This window comes from Mus musculus, chromosome 10, assembly GCF_000001635.26.
Source record: "Mus musculus strain C57BL/6J chromosome 10, GRCm38.p6 C57BL/6J".
Lineage (NCBI taxonomy): Eukaryota > Metazoa > Chordata > Mammalia > Rodentia > Muridae > Mus > Mus musculus.
Window position 1 is genome coordinate 81068955 of NC_000076.6, and position 27795 is coordinate 81096749.

Below are 27795 nucleotides of genomic sequence, written 5' to 3' on the forward strand. Positions count from 1 at the left end.
CTGTTCGGGGATTGGTGACTTTTTTCCCCCTCACCCTCTTTACCCTGCATCAGGCCCATGGGTTAGTGTGAAAGTCCTTCCAGGCCACAGCCAACTTTTGCTGAGGCGCCATCTCTGTGAGGCTGCTCAAGGAGGCTGGAGATGAGGTCCTATCACTGTGGGACAGTTCCTGTAGGACAGCTCCTGCAGGGGTGTTCTTGAGGGGCAACCTCTGTTGTGTTGGGAAAGGTGATACACTACTGTAGACAGTTCTTGTGACAGCTCCAGGCTGAGGAGATGTCATGGTGCCAACATTTTAACAGGAGCCGCCAACAGCTCCTAGGAGGCATCTTAACGTGCCACAGGCTGGTGCAGGAAGGAGGGGCCAGCCCTGGCTTTTGCAGTACACCGATTATCAACTACACTTGACCACAGAGCCATCTCTCATGTTTTTTCAGACAAGGTATATAGTCCAGGCTACTCCTGCAGGTTGCAGGTTGGGTCAGTTTTGTTTTACTTGGACTGAAATTGCAGGTATAAGTCAGCACACTCAGCTTACAAAAACAAAACAAACAAGCAAAAACCCGTGGCGGTTCTCACTTGCATTCCCAGAACCCAGGAAGCTGGGGCAGGAGGATTGCTACGAATTTGAGGCCTGTCAGCAAATTCAGACCAGCCTGGGCTACATGAAACTTTGTGTCAAAAAAAGGAAGGAAAGAAGGAAGAGAAGGTTGGAGGGAGGGAGAGAGAGAGAGAGAGAGAGAGAGGGAGGGAAGCCAGGCATGCTGGAGCACTCTGGTCATCTCAGAACTCAGAAGGTGGAGTCATGAGGAACTGGCTGAAGAACAAAAAGAAATGAATTGAACGAACAGACCAAGCACAAACGCACACAGCCTGTATAGAGTGAAATCCTCACAGAAAAGGCAAGGCAGAGAGGGTGTTAGGTTTCCATGGAAACAGCATCCTGGCGTTCCGAGGGTGCGTAAGGCTCCGCCTCACTCACCTATGACAGCCAATTGCGGGCTCCACTGTGTTCAGCGCATGCGCAAAATCGCACCACTGACAGGGCAAGCTCGGGATAATGTGGGCGGAACCGCGATGCACCGGCGCCAGACTGGTTGTTCCTGCGCATGCACACTCGCGTTGACCAGCTGCCTTCGCGCGCACGCGCCTTCCTAGCGTGCTCGGAGCTCGCGGGCGGCGGGCGCCTCAGTCTGAGAGCCACAGCAGAGGAACTGGCTCAGGTGAGGCGAGCTCCGAGGAGATCCGGACCGCACAGGCGTGAGGACCAGAGGAGGGCCGTCGCCGCCTCGCGCGCAGCCGACCGCCATGAAGCCCCCCGCAGGTACCGGTCGCCCCTCGCCCAGGCCCTCCCTTTCTCTCCTCCTTCGGGCAGATGGAACCTTTGGGATTCCCGACCCTGACCCCTTCGTCTGCAAAATGAATGAACTAACTTTCCCATGACTTCAACCTCTTGATAAACTGAATTTTAAAAGAATACTTTTCTCATGCTCCCTGCTATTCTAACTAGGGTAAGATGGACTGCCAACGGGGCGATGAGCAAAACCCACACATGGTGTAAAAGGCTCTAGTTCCTGGAAGGCTGCTGGAGACGGTGGCCTGGGAACCTCGGTGCCAGGACAGTGTGCTATCTAGCATCTAGAGAGGACCTAGTAATACTTCCAACTAGGTTCTTTTGTATTTTTAGGATTTGTTATTTTTAACTATTGTTTGTACGTCTGTGTGTGAGTACCTGCACATGTGTGTAGTATTCATGATGGCTAGAAAAATGTGGCCCATCCTCTGCTCCTGGAGTCAGTTACAGGTGGTTGAGAGCTAGCTGCCTTTCAGGGGTGCTGGGAACCAAACGCAGCAAGCACGCTTGATCACAGAGCTCCCTCTCCAGCCTCTTGAGTCAGCAACACAGGGGCTTAGGCTATGGTCACCCCACTTTGGCAGGGCTGGTTGGGAGACCCATCTTTCTCTTGCCAGGTCTGCTGTGTATGTGTGTGGGGCATCCCATATGGTGGAGCTACCAGGCAGGGATTCCCGTCAGTTGTAGACATGACTGTGACCCAAAAAGATGAAGACTTGTTTGGATTTTTTTTTAAACATTATTTAGTGTGCTTGTGGAGGTCAGAGGACAGCTTGCGGGAATCAGTTCTCTCCTTCCACCTAGTCAGTTGTGGGGATTGAACCTAGATCGTCTGCGTTGGCAGCAATCACCTCCAGCTGCTTAGTCATCTTGGGTCCCCTGGACTTGCTTAATCCAGAGAAGGAAACAGAGCCAGTGCCAGCCTCTCTTCCCAAGTGTGGGAGACCGAGACTAGGAGGATCCCACCTCCAGAAATTGCAAGGGTAGCCTGGACAATCTGGCAAGATCCTATCTTAACCCATGAACAGAGGACTAGGGAAACAGCCCAAAGGGCCCTGTGTGTGACCTTCCTGTATCTGAGAGCGGCCTTGGGGGGGGGGGGTGGCGTCTGGAGCTCACACCCATACATTTTCTCATGCCTGCAGATAATCCCCCCAGTCATGATCAGGATCATGGGAACAGGAATAATTGGAATTACTTGCACCTCAGGAACTTGAGGTGCCCTGAAATGGAGGCAGTAATCCAGATGTTTGCAGAAAGATGCTGCAATCCTAGTTCTCCAGATCTTTGCACTCTGTGTTCTCATGGCTGGCTCTGCCCCTACTTGTAATACAAAGCCCTTCGTTTCGCATGTGCGCGTGTCTGTGTGGGGAGGGGGTATCTTCCTCAGTGGCTGCCCATCCTCCTTATTTTTGCTTTTCTCTGTGTAGCCCTGGCTGTCCTGGAGCTCACTCTGCAGACCAGGCTGGCCTTGAACTCACAGAGATTCTCCTGCCTCTGCCTCCCAGTACTGGGGTTAAAGGTGTGCACCACCATCACCCAACCATGGCTTTTCATTTGAGACAGCATCCCGTGTACCCCAGGTTGGCCTCATACTTAATACGTGTGGCTGTGGGTGACCCTGAACTCTTTCTCCTCCTCCCCGCTCAGTTTCCTAAGTGCTAGGATGGTAGGCAGCCCCACCACGCCTGATTTGTATGCTGTGGTGATGGAATGAGAGCACCATGCATACTAGGCACGTGTGCTGCCCACTGAGCCACAGCTTCAGTCCGAATTTTTGTTTTCTTTGGCTTGAACGTGCTTGCCCTGTGTTCTCCATTTAGACCACAAATGTGAAATCCTCTTGCTCTGGCCTCCTGAGCACTGAAAACAAGCTCCCATTACTCCTATTCAGTCCATGTCCTGGTGGCAGCCCCTTTTCTTTTCCTTGCCAGCCCATCTTCAGGGCCTGCGTTGATGTCTGCTAAAGGCTTGAGAGCACTATGAAAGTCTGCTCTCTCTGTGGGGATGAGCTGTCCCACCCTCATTCTACATGGCTGTCAATTATACAGCCATTCTGCATGGGACGAGGAGCGAGATGGCCCTGCCTGGCTGCCTTGCATGCCAGTGTCGAACAAGTGTTGCTGGGGCTGTGGGATCAGTGCCAGCAGCTGCTAGTGCCACTGCACCTGTCCGTGAGCTGCTCCCATCCTGGTTATCCCAGAATGTCGCTTGCCGGTCCGGCTTCCACACCTGCCTTTGTCAGTGAGGCCCGATATGGGCAGAAATGGCTTTAATTATAGCTTGGCAGCACCAGGGATGTAGAGGGCCACACCTAGATACATGACATACTGCTGAATGACTTGGAAGTAAGAAGGCAGACTGATGGAGCCCTTGGGCTGGCCTCTCCCAGTGAGTGGTTCTGGATTCTCCTTTTTATGCGAAGTTAAGAGACCTTGTAAGGGTGGAGCTGTCTGGAACCTGTGCTTACACTTCCAGGAGGGCCTTTGCCAAAGCAGCAGGGTCCCTTAGCAGTAACAGACCATCAAAGATTTTCTGGTGAGAGGCTGGTCAGGGTGAAGCCCCACCCAAAATCCCCCAGTAAGGGGGTAGGGACATAGTCACAGGATAAACTCTGGGATCATGGTCCATGTCTAAGGAAACGCATGCGCGCACACACACACACACACACACACACACACAATGAAGGGCTGGGGCATGGCTCTGTGCTGGCCCTGCATACACACAGACCCTGCTCATGACATCGCTACTTCAGCGGGTTCTGGGAGGAGGCTGGTATACAGGCTCTCCTGGGCCACTTGCTCTGGACCTGCTGAGACCGACTGTCACCTGCTATTCCCACAGCCTGTGCTGGGGACGTGGTGGATGCAGCATCCCCAGCCTCCACCGTGAATCATCTTCGCTGGGATCTGAGCGCACAGCAGATCAGGGCTCTAACCACGCAGCTCATCGAGCAGACCAAGTGTGTGTACGACCGAGTGGGTGCTCAGAACTTCGAGGATGTGTCGTATGAGAGCACACTGAAGGCACTGGCTGACGTGGAGGTCACCTACACAGGTGAGCGCAGGCAGTGACAGCCATCCACTCAACACGGCTCCTCCCTGCACCAGAGGAGCCGGCTCAGGTGATCTAATCCTCTGTGGCATCTGTGGCTTCTGTTTACCAGGTGTCAGCTCCTACACGAGCTGCCAAACAGGCCTTGTCTGAGTTTATTTTCCTTCCTTGAAGGGTTTGCTAATTTTTAGGCCAGGCTTTGTGGCACGTATCTTAATCCCAGCACTGTGAGTCAGAGAAAGGTGGATCTCTGTTGCCTGCATCCATGTGTGTGCAGTTCTCACGATGGCCAGAAGGGGGCGATGGGCCCCCTAGAGCTGGAGTTAGAGGCGCTAGTGAGCAGAGCCCTAGTCCTCTTGGGTGCAGCCAGTGGTCTCTGCTGACCCGCCTTGCCTCCCTGGTTCCTTTGTTTTCTCTTCTGAGACAGGTCTTAAGGTGTTGTCAGGCTGGCCTCAAATTTGCAGTTTTCCATGCTCAGGCTCCTGCGTGGTGCATTGTTTCACCTCAGTGCGGATAGCAGAGACCACACGGGTTGTTGGACCTGGTGACAGACACCTTTACCCATTGTGGCAGCTCACCAGCCTTTGTTTTGTTTTGAGACACCCTCTCTGTGCCTGTGAGACAGTTCTGAGTCCTAGTCATCCTGCTGCCTCAGTGTCCCAAAGGACACTCTCAACGTCGGGTCTACTTCCTTCCTGTCACCGAGACAGCATTCCTGACACTGGGAGATCTGGTATCTATGGTAGCTTTTCCTGTCTCAGCCTCGGGGCCACCTTGGGCTGCTCACATCTCCCTTTTTATATCCCGTGTCACCCCTGTGTGATTGTGTTTCTGTAACACAATCCTGGGTGTTGCCAGCACTTCAGCTTCCGCCTCAGGCCCAGCAGACACAGCAAAGCCAGGTGCCAGGCTGCCCCGTCTGAGGGCTGCCATGTCCCAGGTGGACCAGGAGAGGCATGCGCAGGCTACTGAGGCCTCTCCCCAGCTGTGGGCCACATGGTCCTGCCATCAGCCTCCTGGGCCTCCTTGGGCTGCAGGGGAGCCCCTACACACCCCTGAGGTACAGCTGACTTCCTCTCCATCTGCTCAAGCTTCAGCCAGGAGGGTTGAAGTCTCCAGTCCCCAGCCTCAGTTTCCCCTCATGCGACAAGTAGTGTTCTCTTCCTCTGGTCTCAGGTGGGAGCCCTTTGGTCTAGCCTTTCTTCCTCTGGTCTCAGGTGGGAGCCCTTTGGTCTAGTCTTTCTTCCTCTGGTCTCAGGTGGGAGCCCTTTGGTCTAGCCTTGCATCCTTTGGTCTCAGGTGGGAGCCCTTTGGTCTAGCCTTGCATCCTTTGACATCCCTGCTCCTCCCTTCCCTGTGGGGCCTGGAAAGATCAGAAAGAAAACCAAGATGAACCCCAGTATACTGTGACTCCAGCACTCTGCAAGCTGAGGCAGGAGGATTGCCATAGGTTCAGGCCTCACCTAGGGTATAGAAAGACCTTGTTCTAAAACAGAAAAGAAGAAGAAGAAGAAAGCAGTGTGGGCTGCCCCCTTCAGCTCCTCAGTCAGCCCACATGTACTGTGTGGAGGCCTGTGTCCTCTGTGCTCCTGCCTGCACTGGCTGGCGTTACCCATACAGAATGAGCCTCCATCCTTTAGCAACTTCACACTTCCCTTCCCGCACACCCACACGTCTGCTTCTTGCCTCTGGGTTCTTTCATGCAGTTCCACGCACTGTGCCCTTTGCACCTAGGCTCTGAGTCAGAGCTCCGCTTCTATTCATGGCTGTATAGTACTCCAGATTGTGGGTGGGAACTAATTTCCCACTTCTGGCTGTTGTGAATCCTGCTGTGGGTCATGCACAAGATTTGATGGTGACCCGTGCTTTTGGCTCCATGCCTGGGGAGGGGACTGGATCGCAGGGCAAGTGTAGTAATGTTCAAACTTGTGTGGCCCCAAATTCAGCATACTCCTCCTGCCTCAGCTTCCCTGCCTGCCCAAGTGTGACGGGTCAGCCGTTGTCCCAGTGTATGCTTTGCAGTACTGAGCCTCCACTGTGTCGTCACCAAATGCTCCTCTCTGGGCTGAAAGCTGGCAGTGCGCAACGGTGTCTTGGCATCAGCCAGGGGGTGTGCGCCTCTCACCTTGTCCCCGTGTCTCACCTCAGTGCAGAGGAACATTCTCGACTTCCCCCAACACGTGTCCCCGTGCAAGGACATCCGTGCAGCCAGCACAGAGGCTGACAAGAAGCTCTCGGAGTTTGATGTAGAGATGAGCATGAGACAGGACGTGTACCAGAGGGTCGTGTGGCTGCAGGTGGGTGGGTGGGTGTGCATGGCGGAGGGAGGGCTGGAGGGGGGGTGGGGTGGACAGTGGGATCTTCCTGCTGCCAGCTTTGATGCCACTGTCCACACAGGCTGTGCATGTGGGGGATGCAGCCCGAAGCCCCGAACTGTGCAGTCACAGCACGCTGGGGCCTCAGGGAGGTCAAGGTCTTTGTTGTTGTGGAAATAGCTGTAACGGTCACACCGACGCAAGATTGATGCAGAGCCGAGTGTCATTGTAACACTTGGCAGGCTGAGGCAACGGGATTAAGAGTTATAGGGCAACCAGGGCCACTTGGGAGAAAACAGGATGTCATGGTGCCTGCCTCTCAGCCAGCACTGAGTTGGAAGCTATCCTGGGCTACCTGAGAACCTGTTGCAATAAATAAAGCAGGCTGGTGTTCTCAGTAGCAAAGTTCTGCCCAGGGCCTCCCCACAGAGCCAGGGCCTGGCTCAGCTAGGCTGCTTGCTTACATCCCACCATGACAAAAAGAAAACCTGCTGGCTCAGGTTTCCAAGTATCATTGGTCCTCCAGTCACAGGTCGGTGTCTCTGTGTCCTGGGGCCCCCCGTGTCCACATCTGAGGGGTCTGCCATCAGCACTGAGCATCCTCTGTGTCACTGGACAGAGGTGTTGCTGGAGCCTGTACTGCCTAGGAACAGGATGGTCCCTCTTGGTCTGGGAGCTGGCATTTCTGGGTGGCTCCATGCCTGGCTGTGTTGAACATTGGCTTCTTTACTGGGGAGGGGCCCCTGGAAGTGTTTCTCTCCTTCTGTGGTTTGTGGCCCTAGGGACTGAACTCTGGCTTGTGGGCTTGGCTTCAATCTCTTTTACTCTTGAAGCTGCCTATCTCTTGATCAGATTGTGGGATTTTGTTTGTTTTAAGATGTTTGTCTTTGGGGCCTGGAGAGATGACTCAGTGGTTAGAGCACTGGCTGTCCTTCTAAAGAACCTGAGTCAATTCCCAGCACCCACCCGGCAGCTTATAACTGCCTGTAACTGCAGTTCCAGGAGATCCAACACCCTCACACAGACATACATGCAGGCAAACACCAATGCACAGAAGGTCAAAGTGAGTTAATGTTTTTAAAGGTGTTTCTTCATTCCCTGTATGTTTCTCTGTCTACGCATGGGTGTGTTCACCTGTCCTGTAACTGGAGTCATGGGTGGTTTTGAGCCACTGTGTGTGCACTGCCCCTCCTGTGAGAGCCACGAAAGGGGACAGGCTTCCTCCCCACTGGGCTTTGAAAGGAGCTTTTGGTGCCTACTTCCAGGAGAAAACCCCGAAAGATTCCCTGAAGCCTGAAGCAGCTCGCTACCTGGAGCGGCTCATCAAGCTGGGCCGGAGAAACGGCCTCCACTTACCTCAGGACACACAAGAGGTGAGTGTGCCCTGTCCCAAATGCGCTACAGTCACAGCCTGCCAACAACATCTGTGTCCCCTCCCTGGGGCCTGAGCCTAGGGAAGCAGGTTGGCGGAGCCGTGGAACCAGAGCATCCCAGCTGCCCTCGATTCCTACCCAAGTGCTTGACTGAGTCAGCTCTGCTGGGCTGCGTATGTGGGTCCCCATGCTTGCTTTCCCGGCCCTGGTACAACATGCACAGAGATGGCTGGGGACAGGTGGCCTGTGTGCCGCATAAACACAAGAAGTGCAGCGACTGTAGGTGCTCTGCTGGGCGTATGCCTCGGAAGGCATGCGCATGCGTGGATCCCACGCCCCAGAGACCATATCAGAGCCCACGACCTTTACTTAGTACAGAGGCTAAGGGAAGCTCGATCCTCCCTGTGATTCTCAGCCAGCCTAAGTCCCTACCCACAGAGACCTCAGGGGCCCCTAGAGGCCACATGTGGTCCCCAGCAGCTGTTTCAATGTTGTCTTCTGGGCAGTTGGTTCTGCAGTTCCTGAAGCTGTACTGTCCATGTGCTGACAACAAGGGCCTGCCTGTCACCCCTGCAGCCCTGGCTGTGGCCCATGGTCAGTTCTCCTGCTCTTCCTCAGCACAGCAGAGGGTAACCCCCGATCTAACTCCCTGTCTGTTTGAAATCGCATCAGTGGGCTGTTTGTAGTCAAACCTTAGACCTGTCCTTAGCAGACAGAGAGATAGCCCCATCCCCGTCAGTAGAGCGCAGAGCTCAGGCTGAGGGTCCTCCCCAAGTGGGAGGCCTGGGAGAGAGGGCACAAGTCTGGAGGCGCCTGGGGTGCAGCGGAGCCTGGCGCCCTCCACACTGCTGTGTCTCTGCAGAAGATCAAGAACATCAAGAAGAGGCTGAGCCTGCTGTGCATCGACTTCAACAAGAACCTCAACGAGGACACCACCTTCCTGCCCTTCACAAGAGAGGAGCTGGGTGAGTACACGGAATGATGTTCGCACAGCTCCCAAGGACACTGCAGACAGAGCTGGGCTCTGCTGACCCAGATCCCTGAGCTGGGGCAGCCGTGTTGTCCTTGCCGTTTTCTGTGAGCAAGTGTCTGGGGCCACAGGCACCCAGCCACACTGTGGGGTTTAGTTTAGGAGTAGGGGTGGTGAGTCTCAGCCCGGAGTCGGGACCTTGGAGCATCAGCACGGCTGTGTGCTGTGTGGGCCTTCGCTCTATGGCTGTGGTACCTTCACTCTCTGGTCTGAGGCCCCAGCATCTCTGGCGAGGCCCATTCCCTGCTCAGCACTCATCCTCACTTGCTGACTGGGGATATCCTGCCAAGGTCACCTACAGCCCTGGGAGGTTCCCTTCAGGTTCCAAGCTCAGAGCTGCTGGCCTGACTTCAAGGCTCCGGGCTGAGCAGCGTCCGCTGCATCCACAGGTGGGCTCCCGGAGGACTTTCTGAGCTCTCTGGAGAAGGCAGAGGACGGCAAGCTGAAGGTCACCCTCAAGTACCCTCACTACTTCCCGCTGTTGAAGAAGTGCCATGTGCCGGAGACACGACGCCTGTTGGAGGAGGCCTTCAACTGTCGCTGCAAGGAGGTGGGGCTGTAGACACTGCTCGCTGTCCCCAACGCGTGCTGTCTTCCCCTGGGACATCCTGCTGCAGTTGCAGACTGTCTTGCTGCAGCTGCCCGCTGTGGCCCTGTGCTCAGGCTGTCACAGGGACCCCTGTTGGCCTTGGAACGGGCAGTGCCCACTTAGCTCTTGAGCAGGAGAGACACTGTGGCTCATTCCCTGGTGGTACCATGTTCTGGCCTTGTGTCAGCCAAGGGATTGCAGGTAAGTGGCCCGAGCTGCAGCAGGGCAGAGCAGGGAATGGGTCCTGTTTTTACTTCCTTTGGCTTTAGAGTACCTGGAGCCTGGGTCCCCCACTTTCCTGACCCTGCCCCAAACAGAACGGGCTGGGACTTAACACGCTGACTGAGCTGTGGCCTCGGATCCAGGGCCATGGGCTCTACCTCCCAGAGGCACGGGAGGAATAATTACTGTCAGTTAACCGACCCAACTGCTCAAGACTCCTCACCCTATAGTCTCCCCTGACCTCCCAAGCTCCCCATTTGTGGCTGGTGCTGCCTCTGTGAGGTCTCCTGCCCACCTGGGTGCATGAGTTCCTGTGTGGTGCTGGGCATGCTGTCCTGGCCAGTCCTCATCCATCCTCTGGCCACCTCTTCCCCAGCCCAGGCTTCCATTGCTTGCTCTTGCGGTGCTCAAATGGAGCCTGGGCTTGTCTCTACTCTCTGCTGTGCCACTCTGTGTGTGATCAAGTTGCTGCAGCCTACAACCAGCCCCAGGACAGCCAACCTCTGCACCTGCAGCTCTGGTTGGGGTAGTGCAGAGCTAGAGCCGCCATGCCTGTGTCCCTGCAGGAGAACTGTGCCATTCTGAAGGAGCTAGTGTCCCTGCGAGCACAGAAGTCCAGCCTGTTGGGGTTCCACACACACGCGGACTACGTCCTGGAGATGAACATGGCCAAGACCAGTCAAACAGTAGCCACCTTCCTAGGTAGCCACTCTACTCTGGCCATGGACTCCCATCTTTGCCTCACCCACTCAGCCTGGAAGGCCATTGTCATGACCGTGTCAGGGGCAGAGCCTGCAGCCCAAGTCCAGCTGCTTCCTTCCACACGCCCTTGCCCTGGCAGTGAGGGGCCCCCCTGGCTCTCTCTCCTGGGGTTCTGGATGGTGATGTAGCTAGGTCTCCTGTTGCATGTGGGTGTGTGTTGTCCTCTTTCCTGGGCAGCAGGCAGGGGTGGCGGAGGGTGACGGTGGTGTCTCTGCAGATGAGCTGGCACAGAAGCTGAAGCCCCTGGGTGAGCAGGAGCGCGCGGTCATCCTGGAGCTGAAGGAGGCAGAGTGCGCCAAGCGGGGACTGCCATTCGACGGGCGCATCCACGCATGGGACATGCGCTACTACATGAACCAGGTGGAGGAGACTCGCTATCGTGTGGACCAGAACCTGCTGAAGGAGTACTTCCCCATGCAGGTGGTCACACGTGGGCTGCTGGCCATCTACCAAGAGCTGCTGGGGCTGACCTTCACGCTGGAGGAAGGTGCCGCTGCCTGGCACGAGGACGTGCGGCTCTACTCAGTGCGGGACGCCGCCTCTGGAGAGGAGATCGGCAAGTTCTACCTCGACCTATACCCCAGGTGAGAATGGGGCCCTGCCAGGCATGGGGCAGAGGAGTAGGAAGTCCAGGGCAGCTTGGGGCTCCTGCTGTGGGGGGGGGGCCTGCAGCCCCCGGATCCACTGCCAGGCACTGAACATTGGCTCTGGATGCCCCGGTACCTCTCGTCTCTGCCCTGACCTCATCTCGATCCCCAGGGAAGGGAAATATGGCCATGCAGCCTGCTTTGGCCTGCAGCCTGGCTGCCTACGGCAGGATGGCAGCCGGCAGCTGGCCGTCGCAGCCATGGTGGCCAATTTCACGAAGCCCACACCTGACGCGCCATCCCTGCTGCAGCATGATGAGGTGGAGACCTACTTCCACGAGTTCGGGCACGTCATGCACCAGCTGTGCTCGCAGGTGAGCTGGGCCCGCGAGATCACTCCTCGCCAGCCCTGGGCCTTCTGCCCTGCAGAAATTGTTTTTATTATATTTGCTAACTTGGTGTGAGGGCATGTGTGTGTGTGCCTTACGTGTGCAGACCCCACCAGCATCAGGCTTGTCAGCATTGACCCACTGACCTGACCTGCCTCTTCCCTCCTATGCTGTGTCTGACAGTGACCTACCATCTGTCACAGTGCCATCTCACCCACACTTGCATGCCAGGATGACTTTGGGGACAGTTTGTCCAGGAGGGAGGCTGGAGCAGAGCCTTATTGAGTGTGAGACTGGAGAAAAGGAGCCAGGGAGGTGGCACAGCCTCTGGCCTCAGCAGCTGCTGGCATCCAGTGTGCAGAAGCCAGGGAGCTGACATCTGCCGTGCCTGGTCTAGGCGGAGTTTGCCATGTTCAGTGGGACCCACGTGGAGCGGGACTTTGTGGAGGCGCCGTCCCAGATGCTGGAGAACTGGGTGTGGGAGAAGGAGCCCCTGATGCGCATGTCTCAGCACTACCGCACGGGCAGCGAGGCCCCTCAGGACCTCCTGGAGAAGCTCATCAAGTCTCGCCAGGCCAATGCAGGTGAGCCGTGCTGCTGCAGCCACGTTGCTCAGCCAGGTGAGAACCTTTGCAGTGCTTTCCCAGCCTGAGGCTGACCTCTGACCTCCCCCCAAGGTCTCTTCAACCTGCGGCAGATTGTGCTTGCCAAGGTGGATCAGGTCCTGCACACACAGACAGACGCAGACCCGGCTGAGGAATATGCCCGGCTCTGCCAAGAGATCCTCGGGGTGCCAGCCACACCAGGTAATGTTCACACTGCAGGGCCACCACCATCCCAGCTCCCAGAGAGCTGAGAATTCCCCACCCTGGGGGGCGGGGGGCTGCAGGAGATTCAGGCCTTACCCGTGGAGGCTGTGCACCCTCAAAGTATCTCCATGGGCCCCTCATTGCGCCCTGTGTCTGCCCAGGTACCAACATGCCAGCCACTTTCGGCCACCTAGCTGGCGGCTATGATGCTCAGTACTATGGCTACTTATGGAGCGAAGTGTACTCGATGGACATGTTCCACACACGCTTCAAGCAAGAGGGTGTGCTTAGCCCCAAGGTGAGCTATGATGCAGGGGCCCTGGCCACAGCCAGCTGCGGGGAGAATGGTGTGAGGGGCGTGAGGCTTTTGACCCCAGGTCAGTGAAACTCCAGCTGCCCACTGTGACCCATCTCCTTTTTCCCAGGTTGGCATGGACTACAGGACCAGCATCCTGAGGCCAGGGGGCTCTGAGGACGCCAGCGCCATGCTGAAGCAGTTCCTGGGCCGCGACCCCAAGCAGGACGCCTTCCTCCTGAGCAAGGGTCTGCAGGTGGAGGGCAGCGAGGCGCCTGCGTGCTGACCGGTCCCCAGCTCGCCGCCCTGTGCCTTAGCCCAGCCTGCTGGGCAGCTCAGCAACCCTTGGGCGTACAGATGAGCTTGGGGAAGTTTCCATCCTTGTCCCACCCCGGCTCCAGGTCCCCTGGCCTCAGGCTGCCCAGTGGTCTCCTTGCACTAGCCCCTCCCCAACCTGATGTTGGACATTAAACTCCACACAGGGGCACCCTGCCTGGTCCTCTCTCTGTACTGCTCTGCCCCAGGCTTGGCCAGCTACTTCCTCACTGGCATCATGGTGTGACATGTGATAGTCTAGCCGTTGGAGGGTGCTAAGAACTGGTGCCAGGGTCACCTGCGCAATGTGTCACTCAGGGTCACTGTGTCTGTTCTCAGCTACCAGCTCCTTTCTGGACCTCTCTAGGGAATGGGTGGGAGCAAGACTTGGTGAGGGGCTGCCATCTGCTGGCTCTGTACAGTATTGCAACCTCTAGCTTCTATTATTTCTGCATAACAAAAAAAGATAGGGCCTTCCTTGTGTAGCAGGGCTGGCCTCCTCTGACTTGCTCAAATATCAGACAGTGAGCACATGCATACAACTGAAGAACTAGTAGCCACAGCAGAAGGAAGCCGGTGGGGTCAGTCTTGATCCTTGAGTAACACAAGGTCCCAATCATCTAATCAATATGCCTCGAGTCCACAGACCAACAGCCACACCTTCAGACACAGTGGACCCGCCCATCCGGTATGGGAGGAGGTCTCTAAATGCACCAGGATGGGCAGCCCCAGGCTATTGTAGGCTGTGTGGCTCAAGGAACTGTGGGACTGACAGACATCTCATTTGCTGCCTGCACAGGCCTTCAGGCTTGAGTTTGAGTCTCCAGGACCATGGGAACAGTTGTTAGGGTTGTGACCCCTGTAATGTCAGCACTGGAGTGAGGCGAGGGCAGGCAAATGCTTGGGGCTCACTGGTTAACTGTCCTAGGTGAATAGGTGAGGCCATCAGGCTCAGAAGATGGCCCAGAGGCTACAGCACCAGCTGCTCCCACAGAGGCCCCAGAATCTCAGTACCCACGTGGAGACTCACACCAGCCTGTACCTACTCTCTCTAGAGGGTCAGGTGCCCCTCCTGGCCTCCTGTGCACAGACAGCCACACGGGACAGCCGGGGGCTGAGAAATGGCTCAGTGGTTAGGAGCACTGACTGCTCGTGCAGACTTAGGCTGAGGACCCACCCTTCACACACATCTGGCAAGGCTGCAGCTGCATTCAGGCAGGCCCTGCCTCCAGCTCGCTTTACTGGGATTCAAACTATGGTCCTAATTGATGCTTGCCCTGCAATCATCCTTACGAGCCCTGTTATCCACCCCAAGACTGTCTCTGAGTTTTCTAGACAGTTTCTCAGTGTAGCCCTGGCTGTTCTGACTTTGTAGACCAGATTGACCTTGAACACAGAAATCCTCCTGCCTCTGACTTCTGAGTGCTGGCATTTGAAGCATGGCCGCCATCCATGACACAAGAGTTCTCTTATTCCTCCTGCCCCCTTTTCCTCCTGTGTTTACTGGCTGTTGTGAACTGCCCATAAGACCAGACACAATCATCCCCCTCACCGCCAGCTTCCTCACCATAAAATCAGTGCAAGGGGGTGGGGGCAGCCAGCCAAGACCCTCCTGGAGGCACAGGCCAGAGCTCATGCCCTCCAGGCTCCACTCTGCTCAACTCACTTCTGTTTTGGTTTTTGTTTTGTTTTTTTTTTGAGACAGGGTTTCTCTTTGTAGCCTGGCTTTCCTGGGACTCAGAAATCTGCCTGCCTCTGCCTCCCAAGTGCTGGGATTCAAGGTGTGTGCCACCACTGCCTGGCTTTGGGGGTTTGTTTGTTTTGTTTGTTTAAGATTTATTTATTATTATATGTGAGTACACTGTAGCTGACCTCAGACACACCAGAAGAGGGCATCAGATCTCATTATGGGTGGTTGTGAGCTACCATGTGGTTGCTGGGATTTGAACTCAGGACCTTCAGAAGAGCAGTCAGTGCTCTTATCCACTGAGCCATCTCGCCAGCCCCTTGTTTTGTTTTGTTGAACCGTGTCTCACTATGTAGACCAGGCTGGCCTCAAACTCAGAGATCTACCTGCATACAGCCTTCAGGTGCTAGGATTAAAGGTGTGTGCCCACATCTGCCTGACCTTGAACCTTGGGTCCTCCTCTCCTGCCTCTACCTCCCCGTGCTGGGATAACAGGTGTATACCCTGTGCCTGGTTCCTATGCTGCTGTGGATGGAGCCAAAGGGCTTCATACAAACTAGGCAAAGGTTTTACCCACTGAGCCGCAGCCCCAGTTTTGTCAAAATACTTTATTGAAGGTCACAAAGTCTTAGAAAAGGAGGTGGTGCTCACACCTTTAATCCTAGCACTTGAGACACAGAAGCAGGTAGAGCTCTGTAAATCTGAGGCCAGCCTGGTCTACAAGAGGAAGACCTCTCTCCAAAAGAGGAAGATGGAAGTTTGTGGGCTAAACCTTGATTTGGGAAGCCCAGGTCCCAGAGACTCTGCATCTTCCTGGTGGTCAGGGGAGAGTAGGAGCTCCATGGTTGGAGGTTAGGGTTCAGGTGTTAGTGTCAGTCTGTCTGCATGTATGGGTAAAGGGCTCTGGTTCCTGTTCTACCCCAGGGCCTTCATGTCTCTGTGCCTGGAAACCCCATTTCCCCCTGACTTGGGGGTCAGCTTCTCCAGGAGGCAGTCGTCCCCAGGGCTGTCTGAGTCTGTCACAGCACCCCCAATGCATCTTGCACCAGACGGACCCTAAGCCACCTTGGTACCCAGGACAGCCACATCTCCCCTGGTATCTCCAGCCCAACCCGGCCTGGACTGAGCAGTGGTTCTGAAGCCACCCAGTCCAGCAGGGTGGCCCGTCCCAGGTCCTCTGTGGAGTTGGCCAGCACCAGGGTGGAGTTGTCTAGCTCTTCTGTCAGGTTGTCCAACATTGGAATTTCCAGAAAATTTCCCCAGTCTGCACTGAGACCACCGGAGGAAGGGCCTTTGTGGGGGGTACCAACGTCGGGCCAAGGTCCTGGGACCTCAGATCCTGGGGTGACATCGGGAGCCACGCGGGATGCAGCGTGGTTGTGGAGGGTTCTGGAAAACACTGGGGAGAACTAGGGAGTCAGAAGAGGCAGGCATGAGGCACAGCCTCAGCTTTGTGGAGTCTCACCTGCCCTAGGTGGGCAGGATGTAGTGGCAACTGTGTCCCCTGGGTTGTGTGACACTCATTGTATGAACAGTTTGGCAACATTCTGTTCTCTACCGTTTTGTGTATCTGGGACTTAAACTCCAGTTCTCAGGCTTAGTGGCAAGTATCTACTCTCTGAGCCATCCGCCTCAAGTCTCCTGATATGGTATGGGCTTTTGGTTTTGAGGGGTGTGTGTGTGTTGACATGTTTTGTCAGGGGTCTCACTTAGCCCAAGTTGTCCTATGTAGCCAAGGATAGCTCTGAAGTAATCCCCTGCCTCCACCTTCCCAGAGCTGTATGACAGGCCTGCACCATCACCCCTGGTATCTATGATGCTGGGAATGGAAGCCAAGGCCCTGCATAGCAGACCACTGTCCTGCCCCTGGCACCTCACCCTCACCCTGGGGATCCGAAGGCTGGTACTGCCTACCTCGCACTGGCACGAAGTCTCCAGGGCTGTCAACTTTGTTGGAGTTGAAAGGGCTGATGGAGGGGAGGATGATCAGGGCGAAGGACAGCAGAAGGACCTGCCGGAGATGGGGTGGGGTCACAGGCAGGGAAGCTGGGGTCCAGCTATCAGAGTGTGGGTCTCAGGAGGAGGCTGAGACTTTTTCTTTTATCTAAATTTTTTTAGATATACATGTTGATTATTGGAACAGACTTGCTTTATAGCCAGGCTGACTTGTAACTTGACACAATCCCCCCTGTATCTGTCTCCTGCTATTGAAGACACACACACACGTCATTCAACTGAGACCAAGGACCCCACCAGTCTTGGGGTTCCCAAGAGTGGCTGCAGGCAGGACTCACCGCTATGCAGGTGCCTGCATGGGCTGGCTTGCTGGTTGACTGGACCACAAGTGCCTGCAGGTGTTTCAGCTGCTCCAGAAGAGACCTTGCAGGGAAACACATTTAGGTTGAGCCCTTGGAGTCTCCCATCTTCCTTCCCTGCCCTTTCTGGAATCCCAAGACTTGATGGTGTACAGACTCCACCTTCCCTAGGACACACTCTCTGCCCCTCAGTTTCTCTGATCCTGCCCCAGGACCTTTGCACAGGCTGTGCCCTCTGTACTAAGGATGATGTTTCCACCGATATGTCTACAGCTGGTCCTCTCTCAGCCCAGACTTCGTATATGCCAGTTCCTCTCTAGCCAACCCTCGAGTACCCATCAAAGTCCCGAGTCCAAATGCCCTATGGTGGACGGAGGTCTAGTCACTTGCCATCTAACAGGCACGGGGCCATCTTTTTGTTCTTCTTTGGGAAGACCCCACCCCCAGCCCCAATCAACACACTCACAAATTTTGCTTTTCTAAATGCAAAACCTTCCTCTGCAGCTCCTGGTTCTGGGCAGTACACGCTGACATCCTGTAAGAACAAGGACCCAGTGACACTGAGAACATTTCTGTCACCTGACAGCCCCATGGACGCCTCCTGATTTATACACAGGGACCCCAAATCCAGAAAGGACAAGGGACAGCCTGAGGCCACACTGCATCTGTAACAGTTGTTTGTGTGTTCTGGAGTGTGTGCATGCCTGTGGAGGAGGGGAGGTGACACCAAGTGTCACCTTCCTCTTTTTTTTGTTATTGTTGTTAATATTTATTGTTGTTGTTGAGACCGTGTCTCTCTTTATAATGCCCTTTCTGGTTCAGAGCTCACAGAGATCCTCTTTCTCTGACTCTCCAGTGCTGGGATTAAAGGTTTAGGCCAGCCGGGGGTGGTGGCGCATGCCTTTAATCCCAGCGCTTGGGAGGCAGAGGCAGGCGGATTTCTGAGTTCAAGGCCAGCCTGGTCTACAAGGTGAGTTCCAGGACAGCCAGGACTACACAGAGAAATCATGACTCGAAAAACCAAAAAAAAAAAAAAAAAAAAGGTTTAGGCCACCATGTTTAGATTTTTATCTATATGAATGTGTGGGTGTTGGCCTGTGTGTGTATGAGAGCACTTGCACACATACACAAGTACCATGTGCATGCTTCACCCATGTGGCCAGAAGGTGGCGCTGAATACCATGAAGCTGGAGTAACAGTTGTAAGCCACCTATGTGAGTGCTGGGAAATCAACCCAGGTCCTCTACAAAAGCAACTGGTGGTGTAACCACTGAGCTGTCTCTCTGGCTCCATGCACAGGTATATATATGGATTTATTTATGTATTGGGTTTTTTTTTGTTTTGTTTTGTATTTTGAACTCAAAAATCCACCTGCCTCTGCCTCCCGAGTGCTGGGATTAAAGGCGTGCGCCACCACGCCCGACCATTATTTATGTATTGTATGTATATGAGTACACCATTGCTCTCTTCAGACACACCAGAAGAGGGCATCAGACCCCATTACAGATGGTTGTGAGCCACCATGTGGTTGCTGGGAATTGGGCAGCCAGTGCTCTTAACCGCTGAGCCATCTCTCTAGCCCTATTTTGTTTATGTTTGTGTATGTGCACATTAATGCAGGTGACCACAGCAGAAATAGGAGTTATATTCCTTGCAACTGGCATCCCAGGGGCTGTGAACATCCAACGCTGGGAATCAAACTTGTGTCCTTGTGAGAGAGCAGCAAGAACCTGTAACCAGTGAGCCTTATTCTTTTGATACTAGCATCCCTCACTGATCCTGGAGTCACTAAGCTACACTGGCCAACCAGTGAACCCCAGGGGTCCCGACGATGCCTCAGTCTCTGGAGTGTTGGTATGGCAGGACCATGCTGGCCTTCTGTGTGCAGATGCTCAAACTGACCTCGGGTCCACATGCTTGAACAGCACATACTTTGCTAACCGTCATCTCTGCAGCTGACGGTGAGAGAGCCTGCCAAGCATGTCCCCCTCTCCTGTGCGCTGAGTACTCCCCGAGGGTGCTCTCACGTTTTCCACAGGTGTCACAGAGGCAAGGACTGACCCCACAGTGCTGAGCAGGTCACACACAACCTTTCCTTTCTCGGTGCCATTTCCCTACAGGACTCAAAACCACCAAAGGCCTGAGAGACAGCTCGGTGGGCACAGACAGCAAAGACACCTGTCACCATGCCTGGATGACCCAAGTTTGACTCCCATGAACCCCTATAGGAGGAGGAGGAAGCCAGTGACCATAGGTTGCCCTCCAGCCTCCACAGGAGCATGGCAGTGCAGATACACGTGTATACACACACACAAACAAACAAGTCGATGCCTAGCCACCCCTAGCAGTCTTTGAACAATGTGTGTGTCTCCTAGTGGGACATCAACCCCAATTTTTTTTAGGCTGCCTATCTCTGCCCCGGTTTCTATTAGGAGTGTACAGCCCATGGCCTGCCTTACCGGTTCTCCAGACCATCAATGTATTCTTTTTTCTTCTTCCTGCTTTCTTGAGCTGACTGTTTGTTCCGGATCTTTCTGCGGATTTTTTTCAAAACTCGTTCCTCATACTGGAGAGGAAGGGGCATGTCGTCAGCCTCTGCTGACTCCAACCCCACACCCAACCAGAGATGTTTCTTTGCAGGAGACAGGATTTTATGTAGCCCAGGCTAGCCTCAAACTCATAGATAGCCAAGGATGACCCTGAACTCCTGATGCTTCTGCCTCCCCGTCCTGAGTGTTGGGGTGACAGGCATGTGCCACACAGCCAGGTTTCTGTGGTGCTGGGGATGGAACGCAGGGCCTTGTGCATGCTCTGATGCTTTCCTTTGCCCACAGTGGAGACCCCACACTGAGAAAATGTGTGGCTGCCATCTTGGCTCAGTGTCTCAGGCCACAGTACCACCTGGTGGCACTACCTAGGAGCAGCACCTTAGCTACCTGTATAAAATGAAAGCAGGAAAAAAATCTGGTAGTGGTGCGCACCTTTAATCCCAGCACTTGGGATGCAGAGGCAGGAGAACCTCTGTGTGCTCGAGGCCAGCCTGGTCTATAGAGTGAGTTTCAGGACAGCCAGGGCCACACAGTGGTTCTATCCCCAGGCACGTACTCCAGGCACTGGGGTACATGCCTGTCCCTGAAGCACTTGGGAAGTGGAGGTAGGGGATTAGTTTGAGAACAGCCCTGGCTATAAAATGAGACCCAGTCACATGCAATAGGTTCCAGTCAACATGTGTGCAGATACCCCGGGGTACACATACCTTGGTGAGAGGCAGCTGGGTGGGGAGGGTCACCCCCTCTTTAGCCAGCAGCTTCTTCTCATCCTCTGTCAGCACCAGCTCCTGGCAGTGCCCACTCCCAGGTCCCAGCAGCTGGGAGGCAGCCAAGGAATGCTGTTGCTATGGAAACGAAGGGGCTTTCAACAGAGACACAGACTCCAAAACTAAAAACATGTGAACACATGGGAAGAGACAGTCCAGTCACCCAAGCACCCAGGACTACTGAGATAGCAAGAACTCAAGTTCAAGACCCACCTAGGAAATTTAGCAAGACACAAGTCTCCAAAAAGTAAAATGGGGGGGGGGGGGTGAGGGCAGAGCTCAGGGTGGAGAGGATCGCTTGATTGACAGACGCAGCGGTCCTGCCTCATCACCACCTAAATAGGTGAACGCTACCTCTGCTTCCAGTAGTCTCTGGCCTAACCCTCTCTCCTGGCAGGTAGCGTGTCCTTACCGTGGAACCCCCTTCCCCTTCAGCTTCTATTCCGGAATCTCTCTCTCTCTCTCTCTCTCTCTCTCTCTCTCTCTCTCTCTCTCTCTATGTCTCTCTCTCTCTGTCTCTGTCTCTGTCTCTGTCTCTCTCTTCTTTATCAGAGAGCGCCTGTCAGCTCAGGGCTCGGATGCACTGACTGGGACTGAGATGCACCCAGGTCCTCTTTGGGCCTCTGGGTCCCAGGTTGTGCAAGGTAGACATGGGAGGTTCCTCCTGACATCCAGGACCTGAGACAACCGGGAGACATGGGGATGCCTACCAAGTCCCCGCTGCCACCGGACAGCAGCAGTTCCTTCACAGTGAGGTTGAAGCGGGAGGGCGAGCCAGCCGGCTCCTCCGGGTACAGGGTATCTGTGCTCCACATGTCTGGCCAGGTGGGGAAGGGACAGAGAGGAAGTTAGGTGGTTCAGTCTCAGTGGCCAGCTCCAACAAGTCCCCACAGCTTCAAAAACAGAGGCCTTTTCCCCTATTATTTTAACACAGGGTCTCTCTGTGTAGCTTTGGTTATCCTGGAACTTGATCTGTAGACCAGGGTGGCCTCAAACCCAGAGACCTGCCTCTGCCTCCCAAGTGCAGGGACTGAAGGCAGGTGCCACAAGACCATGGCCTGAATGGAAGGGAATGTGTCCAGTGCCTCAGTTTCCCCTCTGCTACACTCATCCTACCTTGTGAGTCTGTGCCATTGGGCTATAGAGGCCCAGGATTCTGTAAGGAACTAACAGCTGGTATAACAGAGTATCTGCCACCCAGCGGTACAGGACTGGGAGGTTTGTGTCATACGTAACTTGCACCTCTTGGTGGCCATGCTGTTTAACAGCACCAGACTTCGCAGAGCTGTGTGACCTTAGGAAATGGGCTTCCCTGCCCTGAGCCTGGACTTTATTAGTTTGCCAATGGGACGAATGCTCACCTTGCAAATCTTCATACAGAACTGGAGGCGTGGTCAGGGGTGGAGCCTAGCCAGAGGCTGCCTGTATCTTTAGCTGAGGCTCTGCCTGGCTAGGGGTGCTGATCAATGTCCCCTAAGTAAATCATTATTGATCTGTGAGGTAGCCTCTGATAAGTTGTCCTTCTCGGGGCAGAATCTGTACCTGTGCCAGGGCTCCGGAATCTCCCCAGCTTTTATTGAGCACCTACTGAGTTAGCCACAGTTGGAGGCACCCAGATTCAGGCCGCCCTCTGGCTTTGCACCCCGGCTGCCTGTTGTCTGAGTCATCTGAGGGCATTTGTGTCTCAGGACTGAGCTGGTGGGCTCCTCTCCCAGGGTCCCTGGCCCCTCGGTGTCCCCTGCCCCAGGGTTTCCATTAGCCTCATACTCACCCAGGTCAATGGCCACTGAGGACTCCTGGACTTGTGTCCTTGGAGGCTCAGGGCATGGGGTGCTGGGCAGATAGGAGGGGCAGGGCCCCTTGCCTTGCTCCCTGGTGTGACACCTGGCTACCGTGTTGGCTGGTTCAGTGCCACTACGAGGAGGGGTGTCCTGGGGGTCTGAAGGTAGATCCTCAGAGATGCCACTGTCACTGTCAGCGGGGGACCATAATGGAGAGCTGGGGTCAGAGTCTCCAGGTCCCAGGATGCAATTTAGGAATTCATCAGAATCAGAATTTAGTAGAACTTTCTAGAATGGGAGTGGAGAGAGCAAGACACATGTTTATTCAGATTGCTGTGTGACTCCGGGCAAATCCCTGACCCTCTCTGTGTCTTAGAGAGGGAGTCATTCTTTCTCCCTGAGCATCTGAGATGAAATGGCAGTTAAAGGATAAACAGGGAAAGATATGAACAGGAGACTGTGTTCTGAGTTTGAATTTGAACGCAGGTGGAAGTTGGCTATGTGACTCTGGGTGAGTACCATGCTCTCTCTCTGATCTCCCTCCCTCCTCTGCCTTAAGCAGATGTGTGAGGGTTACAGGCTGCCCAGTTCAGTGGCACGTCCTGTGCCCCACCCCAGCTGTAGCTGGAAATCTCCCGGGGGACCCTCACCTGCTCCTCTCTGGCGAGGATCCAGCCCTCGGCCAGCTCCACGTTTCTCAGGATGCCGTCCTGCCGATCAAACAGGAGGTCAAGGACCTCCATGCTGTCCAAGGGCGCCATAGCACAGACAGGGGACGCCATCTAGATCCAGGAGAGAGAGAGAGAGAGAGGACTCTGTTCTTATACACAGCACCCCAGCTCCTTCCAGGCCAAATGTGACTTCCATTCAGCCCCCGGGCTGGGTCTCTGTGAATCTGCCTGAAATGTAAGCAGGGTTGGACTGGGGTAACCAAGAGTCTGTAAACCTGGTCTACCACTAGCAAGACTCAAAACAAAGAACAAGCAAAACAAACCAAAAATTTAGAAATCCATATGGCTCCTGTGCTATGGCACACATACACTATAGTTAAAATTTTTAACATATATGTTTATAACAACAAGTAGAGAGGCTGGCTCACACCTTTAATCCCAGTACTCGGGAGGCAGAGGCAGGCAGATCTCTGTGAATTCGAGGCCAGCCAGGGCTACACAGAGAAACCCTAATTCCAGAGGAGATATTGGTGCCTGGATCAAACTGTCCTGAAGTCCCTGGAAGGCTATGTGAACTCAGTGTGATCCCCCTTTCCAGTCTCAGTCTTCCCAGCAGTATGATGGGGTCCTATCAGGCTGCCAACCCCCCCCCCCCGGCTCAGCGTCCCCACCGTGGCCCCTCACCTTTCCAGCCGCTATGTCCCCATCCATGAGTCCCGTGCCTGTGGCAGCCTCTTTTCGGGTCCCTGTCACCGCCTGCTACAGCCTTTGCCACGTCTCCACCTCCCAAAGATGCTGAAATACAGGCCAGCAGCTCCCAGCCCAGCTCCTGCTGTTGACTGGGAGACAGGCAGGACCGCGGACCAATGGTGAGTGGCCGTGGCAGGGGGAGGGTGGGACGACTGTTATCTTTCTGTTTTGTGCTTTTTCCAGGGAGCAAAGAGCAAAGTCTGGGGTGTCGGGTCTGTGTGACCTCTCCCCTACTTACAGCTACTGTTTCTGTCTAGCGTCACCGGATGTTGGATCTCCAGCAAAACCCAGGGTCCTTGGGTAGGTTGCCAGCTCTTGTGACAGAGAAAAATAGCGACCATAGGTGCATGGAATTCATGCCGTCATGCAAGGTGACAACCGCTAACCCTGTAGGAGCAAAGCAGGAGCCACTGCTGCACAGCGCATCCCCCACTGTCCCATGTGTTAATCAGTTCCTTCTGGAATCACCCGCCCTGCATGCACTTAGCCAACAAATATTTATACAAACTGCACTTTCCCTACCCCGGGGCCTTTGCACCTGCATTAGGCCACCTGTCCTGTCCCTGTGATGGATTCTGTTCCATCACTTTCGTGTGTCCTTCCTGGCCCAGCCCAGTCCCACTCACTCTTTTCAGAGGACAACTTGACCTACAGATGATCCTCCTGCCTTCACCTCCTGGCTGATGTGGAGCGGCACAAGCTCAGTGTGCATGTTAGACAAACTCTCTGCCAACTCCTGCACAGCCCTCAAAGTCCTGTCTGCCATGTCCATCTGCTTCCTGCTTTTCTTTCATTTGCTGTCTCCCTTGTTCTGCGCCCTCAACCCTTTACTCCTGTAACCCCCAGTTGCACCCCTGCTCCAGCCACAGCAGCCTCCTCACTCAGTGACCAGGATAGGCTCTATAGGTCATTATTAGCTGCTCCTTTCCAGAATGGGGGGGGGGGTATACGGTTGACACTCGATTGATACTTGCTCATTGAGGAGCTCCTATGTGCCAGCTACTGGTTTAGGCATGGCCAATCGATCTACGAGCGTCCTGGACTGAGTTGGGTAGAGAGATGAGTACAACTTGAGAGAGAAATGCCATCAAGATACCGAATGACTCCAAAGCAAGGACTCAGGGTCACCCAGAGTCCTGGAAGGGAGACTGGGTCAACTGAGAAGAGCAGCTGGAAGGCGCTTTAGGCTGAAGAGGTAACCTGTGCAAAGCCTGGGGCAGCATGGAGCTTCGGGCACTGAAGGAGCACGGAGGACTGTTCTGTGGCTGGAGCACGAGGAAGGGGGAGGGAAGAGGAGCGAGAAACTGCCCTTGAGATGACAGTCTATGGGGGAGGGGGTATAAGCGAACACCTAGGCAGCAAGAAAACACATTAGCAACCACTGACTGCATCAGAAGGGGGTGCAGCACAGGGCTGAGACCCTGGGCACAGCCTGAGGTGAAGGGATGGAGAGAATTCTCTGAGAAAAGACATTTGAATTGAGGCCTGGAAAGAGGTGACAGGGAAAAAGAGCCAGAATTAGCACAGGGAAGAAAGGAGTAGAGGAAGGGATGGGATGGGACAGGGCTCAAAGGGCTTTGCGACCTCTCAAGGAGTTTAGCATGGAAGTTGGTAGGACTTCAGTGAATGGGTAGGGTGCCCAGGGCAATGTCAGGAGAAATGGACTTTCTGGCGTCTATTCGGCAGGAACCTGGAATGAGCAGAGGCCGGGGACAGTACTCAGTGTCCTGCAGAGTCCAAGACTCCACACAGAGCGCATCGCAGGCCCACACCTCAGTGTCCTGTGGGCTCCTGAATGGCCCTTGGCCTCTGCAGTTCTCTCAGTCCCCAAGGGCATCCGTGTCTGCTTCCTAGGGTAGCGTTTGACTTGGCCAGAATGTGTGATCACAAGTGATTTCATTCTTGCCACACTGGCCAGAGAATGGCCACCGGCTGGCAGAGTCTGTGTTCCCAGCTTCTCCACCAGCTTCTCCAGAGCACCAGACAGGAAGACTTTAAATCTTCCTGTGTGCTAGGGCTCTCCCTTAATAAAAAGGCAGGCCAGGGCAGTCGGAGCTCTGTGAGTCTGAAGGCAGCAGGGTCTACACAGTGAGTTCCAGGACAGTCAGGACTAGGTAGTGAGACCCTGTCTCAAACAATAAAGAAAAGAAAACAAAAACACTAGTCACTGGGCAGTGGAGGCACAGGCCTTTTATCCCAGCACTTGGAAGGCAGAGAACGGCAAATCTCTGAGTTCAAAGCCAGCCTGGTCTACGGAACAAGTTCCAGAGCCACACAGAGAAACCCTCTCTTGCAAACAACAAAAACAACAAAAAAGAAAAATGACAAAACTCAACCAAACCAGAAACAACAACAACAAAACAACCCGAAAACAACAAAAACCTAATAAAAATAAACAAAATTAAAGCGAAAAGAGCCAGGGGCATGGTGTACCTCAATAGCATAGCCCTAACCCTGCCTAGAAACCCCCAGTGAGGGCCTGGGGGTGTGGTCATGGGTGGAGCCTCTCCTGGAATCCCCCAGTGAGGGGCTGGGGGCATTGCTGAGTCATGAATTTTTACCCCATCTTGCCATGAGGCATACAGAACTTCATCCCTAATACTACAAAAGTTAGTAATTAATTCATAATTCACCAGGTCTGTTCTTCGCTGGCTACTTTATGACAAGGCGCGTCTGCAAGAAATTCACAGCCACTGTCTTGTGATGGTGACGCTTGGGGGCTGTCTCTGTCCCTCCCTGGCAGCTTGATCCCTTGGTCCTGACCATGCTGGGTGTGTCAGGACAGACTGCACTGTGTGAGGGACAGAGCACCTGACTCACCCTGGCTCCTCCTGCCAGGCCACACCCATATCCGCTGTTCTGGGCCCTCATCACTTATCTGCTCACCTGAGCTGTCCCACCAGAGGATGAAGAGTCTCCCCTTCCCCCCTGGTGTGAGTAACTCCCTTGTGATAGTGATGGGTGTGACTGGGTGGCCACAGGGGACTCTGCTCTCTTGGGTAACTCTATCAGGCTTCATCCCAGTCTGTCTGGTCGTGCGTTTTTAATCAGTCCTGTTCCAGGAAGGTGTGTGGTGTGTCCCCCACCCCCACCCCTGCTCTGAGGGAGCTCTGGCTCTCAGGGTCATGCTACAAGCACGTAACCAGCTAAGCCATCCCTTGGCCCCTGGGTGCTAGGTCTGGGAAGAGGACTTAACTATGAAATTATTTCCTGGCCGGACAGTAGTGCTACACTCCTTTAATCCCAGCACTCGGGAGGCAGAGGCAGGCAGATTTCTGAGTTCGAGGCCAACCTGGTCTACAAAGTGAGTTCTAGGACAGCCAGGGCTACAGAGAGAAACCCTGTCTCTTGAAAAACCAAAAAAAAAAAAAGAAGAAAAGAAAGAAAAAGAAATTATTTCCTGCTCCCGACCCCAGTAGATCACCTTAATGTTCTCCCAAAATGTTCATCTTAGAACTAAGTGTGGAGGCCCATACCTCTCACCCCAGTGCTTAGGAGGTGGAGGCAGGAGTATTAGGAGTTTGAGGGACAGTGGGGTAGCCAGTACTTGTACCTATGGTAAGCAAGGAAGCACAGGAAGAGAGAAGGTGGGTTCACATCCAGGAATAGCCTGTGCAAACACCTGGACGTTGGAGGGTCACATTAGAGGTCTGTGGGGCAGACGGGGCCCACAGGATGGTATTGTAGCATGGTCCCTGTAGGATCAGTCCCTTGCTAGGAATGGCTCTAGAAGATTCTCCAGGAGCCAGGGTGAGGACAGATATGAGAGGGTCCATGTGCCAGGGGAACTGTGTTCTCTAAGATGGAAGCCCAGGGTCCTCTGTTGCTGATAATATAAAATCAGACAGAGGGCAGCCTCAGGCCCCTCTGCCTGTTCATGCTTCACTGGCCCCAGCCCTGGGTGTCTTCCTACCATCAGTAGTGATTGCTTTACAGTCAAGGGGCATGAAGGTTACAGTGAAACCTGTTGCCAAGCAAAAGGTCCTCGGAGACCGGATGCCATCCCAACTCTGCCTGATGCTGCAGGAGCTCTGGTGTCACTGGTACTGCCCTCTTACTGCTGAAGACCAGGGACACACTTAGCTTTGTGACAGGGATGCTATGACAGGTATGTGTCACTGCACCCGGCTAAGATGCTCTTGTTCCCTCTGCACATTATGTGCATGCGGTCCCTGCAGGGG

At 54.5% G+C, this 27795-nt stretch overlaps 2 protein-coding genes across 3 annotated transcripts in view; one reads left to right on the plus strand and one right to left on the minus strand.

Annotated features, from left to right (window-relative positions):
* The first annotated feature begins 1128 nt into the window (after positions 1–1128).
* Positions 1129–13406, plus strand: Thop1 (thimet oligopeptidase 1). The gene is made up of 13 exons (NM_022653.4): positions 1129–1324; positions 4199–4411; positions 6557–6705; positions 7989–8096; positions 8959–9061; positions 9516–9676; positions 10504–10639; positions 10917–11283; positions 11459–11660; positions 12073–12259; positions 12353–12481; positions 12646–12782; positions 12910–13406. Exons 1-13 carry the CDS (start codon positions 1309–1311, stop codon positions 13063–13065), a joined length of 2064 nt encoding a protein of 687 aa, NP_073144.3. The 5' UTR covers positions 1129–1308; the 3' UTR covers positions 13066–13406.
* Positions 13407–15374: 1968 nt separating this feature from the next.
* Creb3l3 (cAMP responsive element binding protein 3-like 3) overlaps positions 15375–27795 on the minus strand; it is a 14544-nt gene continuing 2123 nt past the window's right edge. The window contains exons 2-12 of one of the 2 annotated variants that reach the window (NM_145365.3): positions 23853–23928; positions 23549–23703; positions 22844–22975; positions 22184–22481; positions 21123–21229; positions 20353–20490; positions 19556–19662; positions 17563–17631; positions 17076–17160; positions 16696–16792; positions 15379–16180 (exon numbers count right to left, since the gene is read on the minus strand). In NM_145365.3, coding sequence (NP_663340.1) covers positions 15801–16180; positions 16696–16792; positions 17076–17160; positions 17563–17631; positions 19556–19662; positions 20353–20490; positions 21123–21229; positions 22184–22481; positions 22844–22975; positions 23549–23575 — 1440 coding nt within the window. In that variant the 5' untranslated portion in view covers positions 23576–23703; positions 23853–23928 and the 3' untranslated portion in view covers positions 15379–15800. Of the gene's footprint in view, positions 16181–16695; positions 16793–17075; positions 17161–17562; positions 17632–19555; positions 19663–20352; positions 20491–21122; positions 21230–22183; positions 22482–22843; positions 22976–23548; positions 23704–23852; positions 23929–27795 lie in introns of those variants that run through there. The other variant, NM_001382818.1, reaches the window with a different exon arrangement.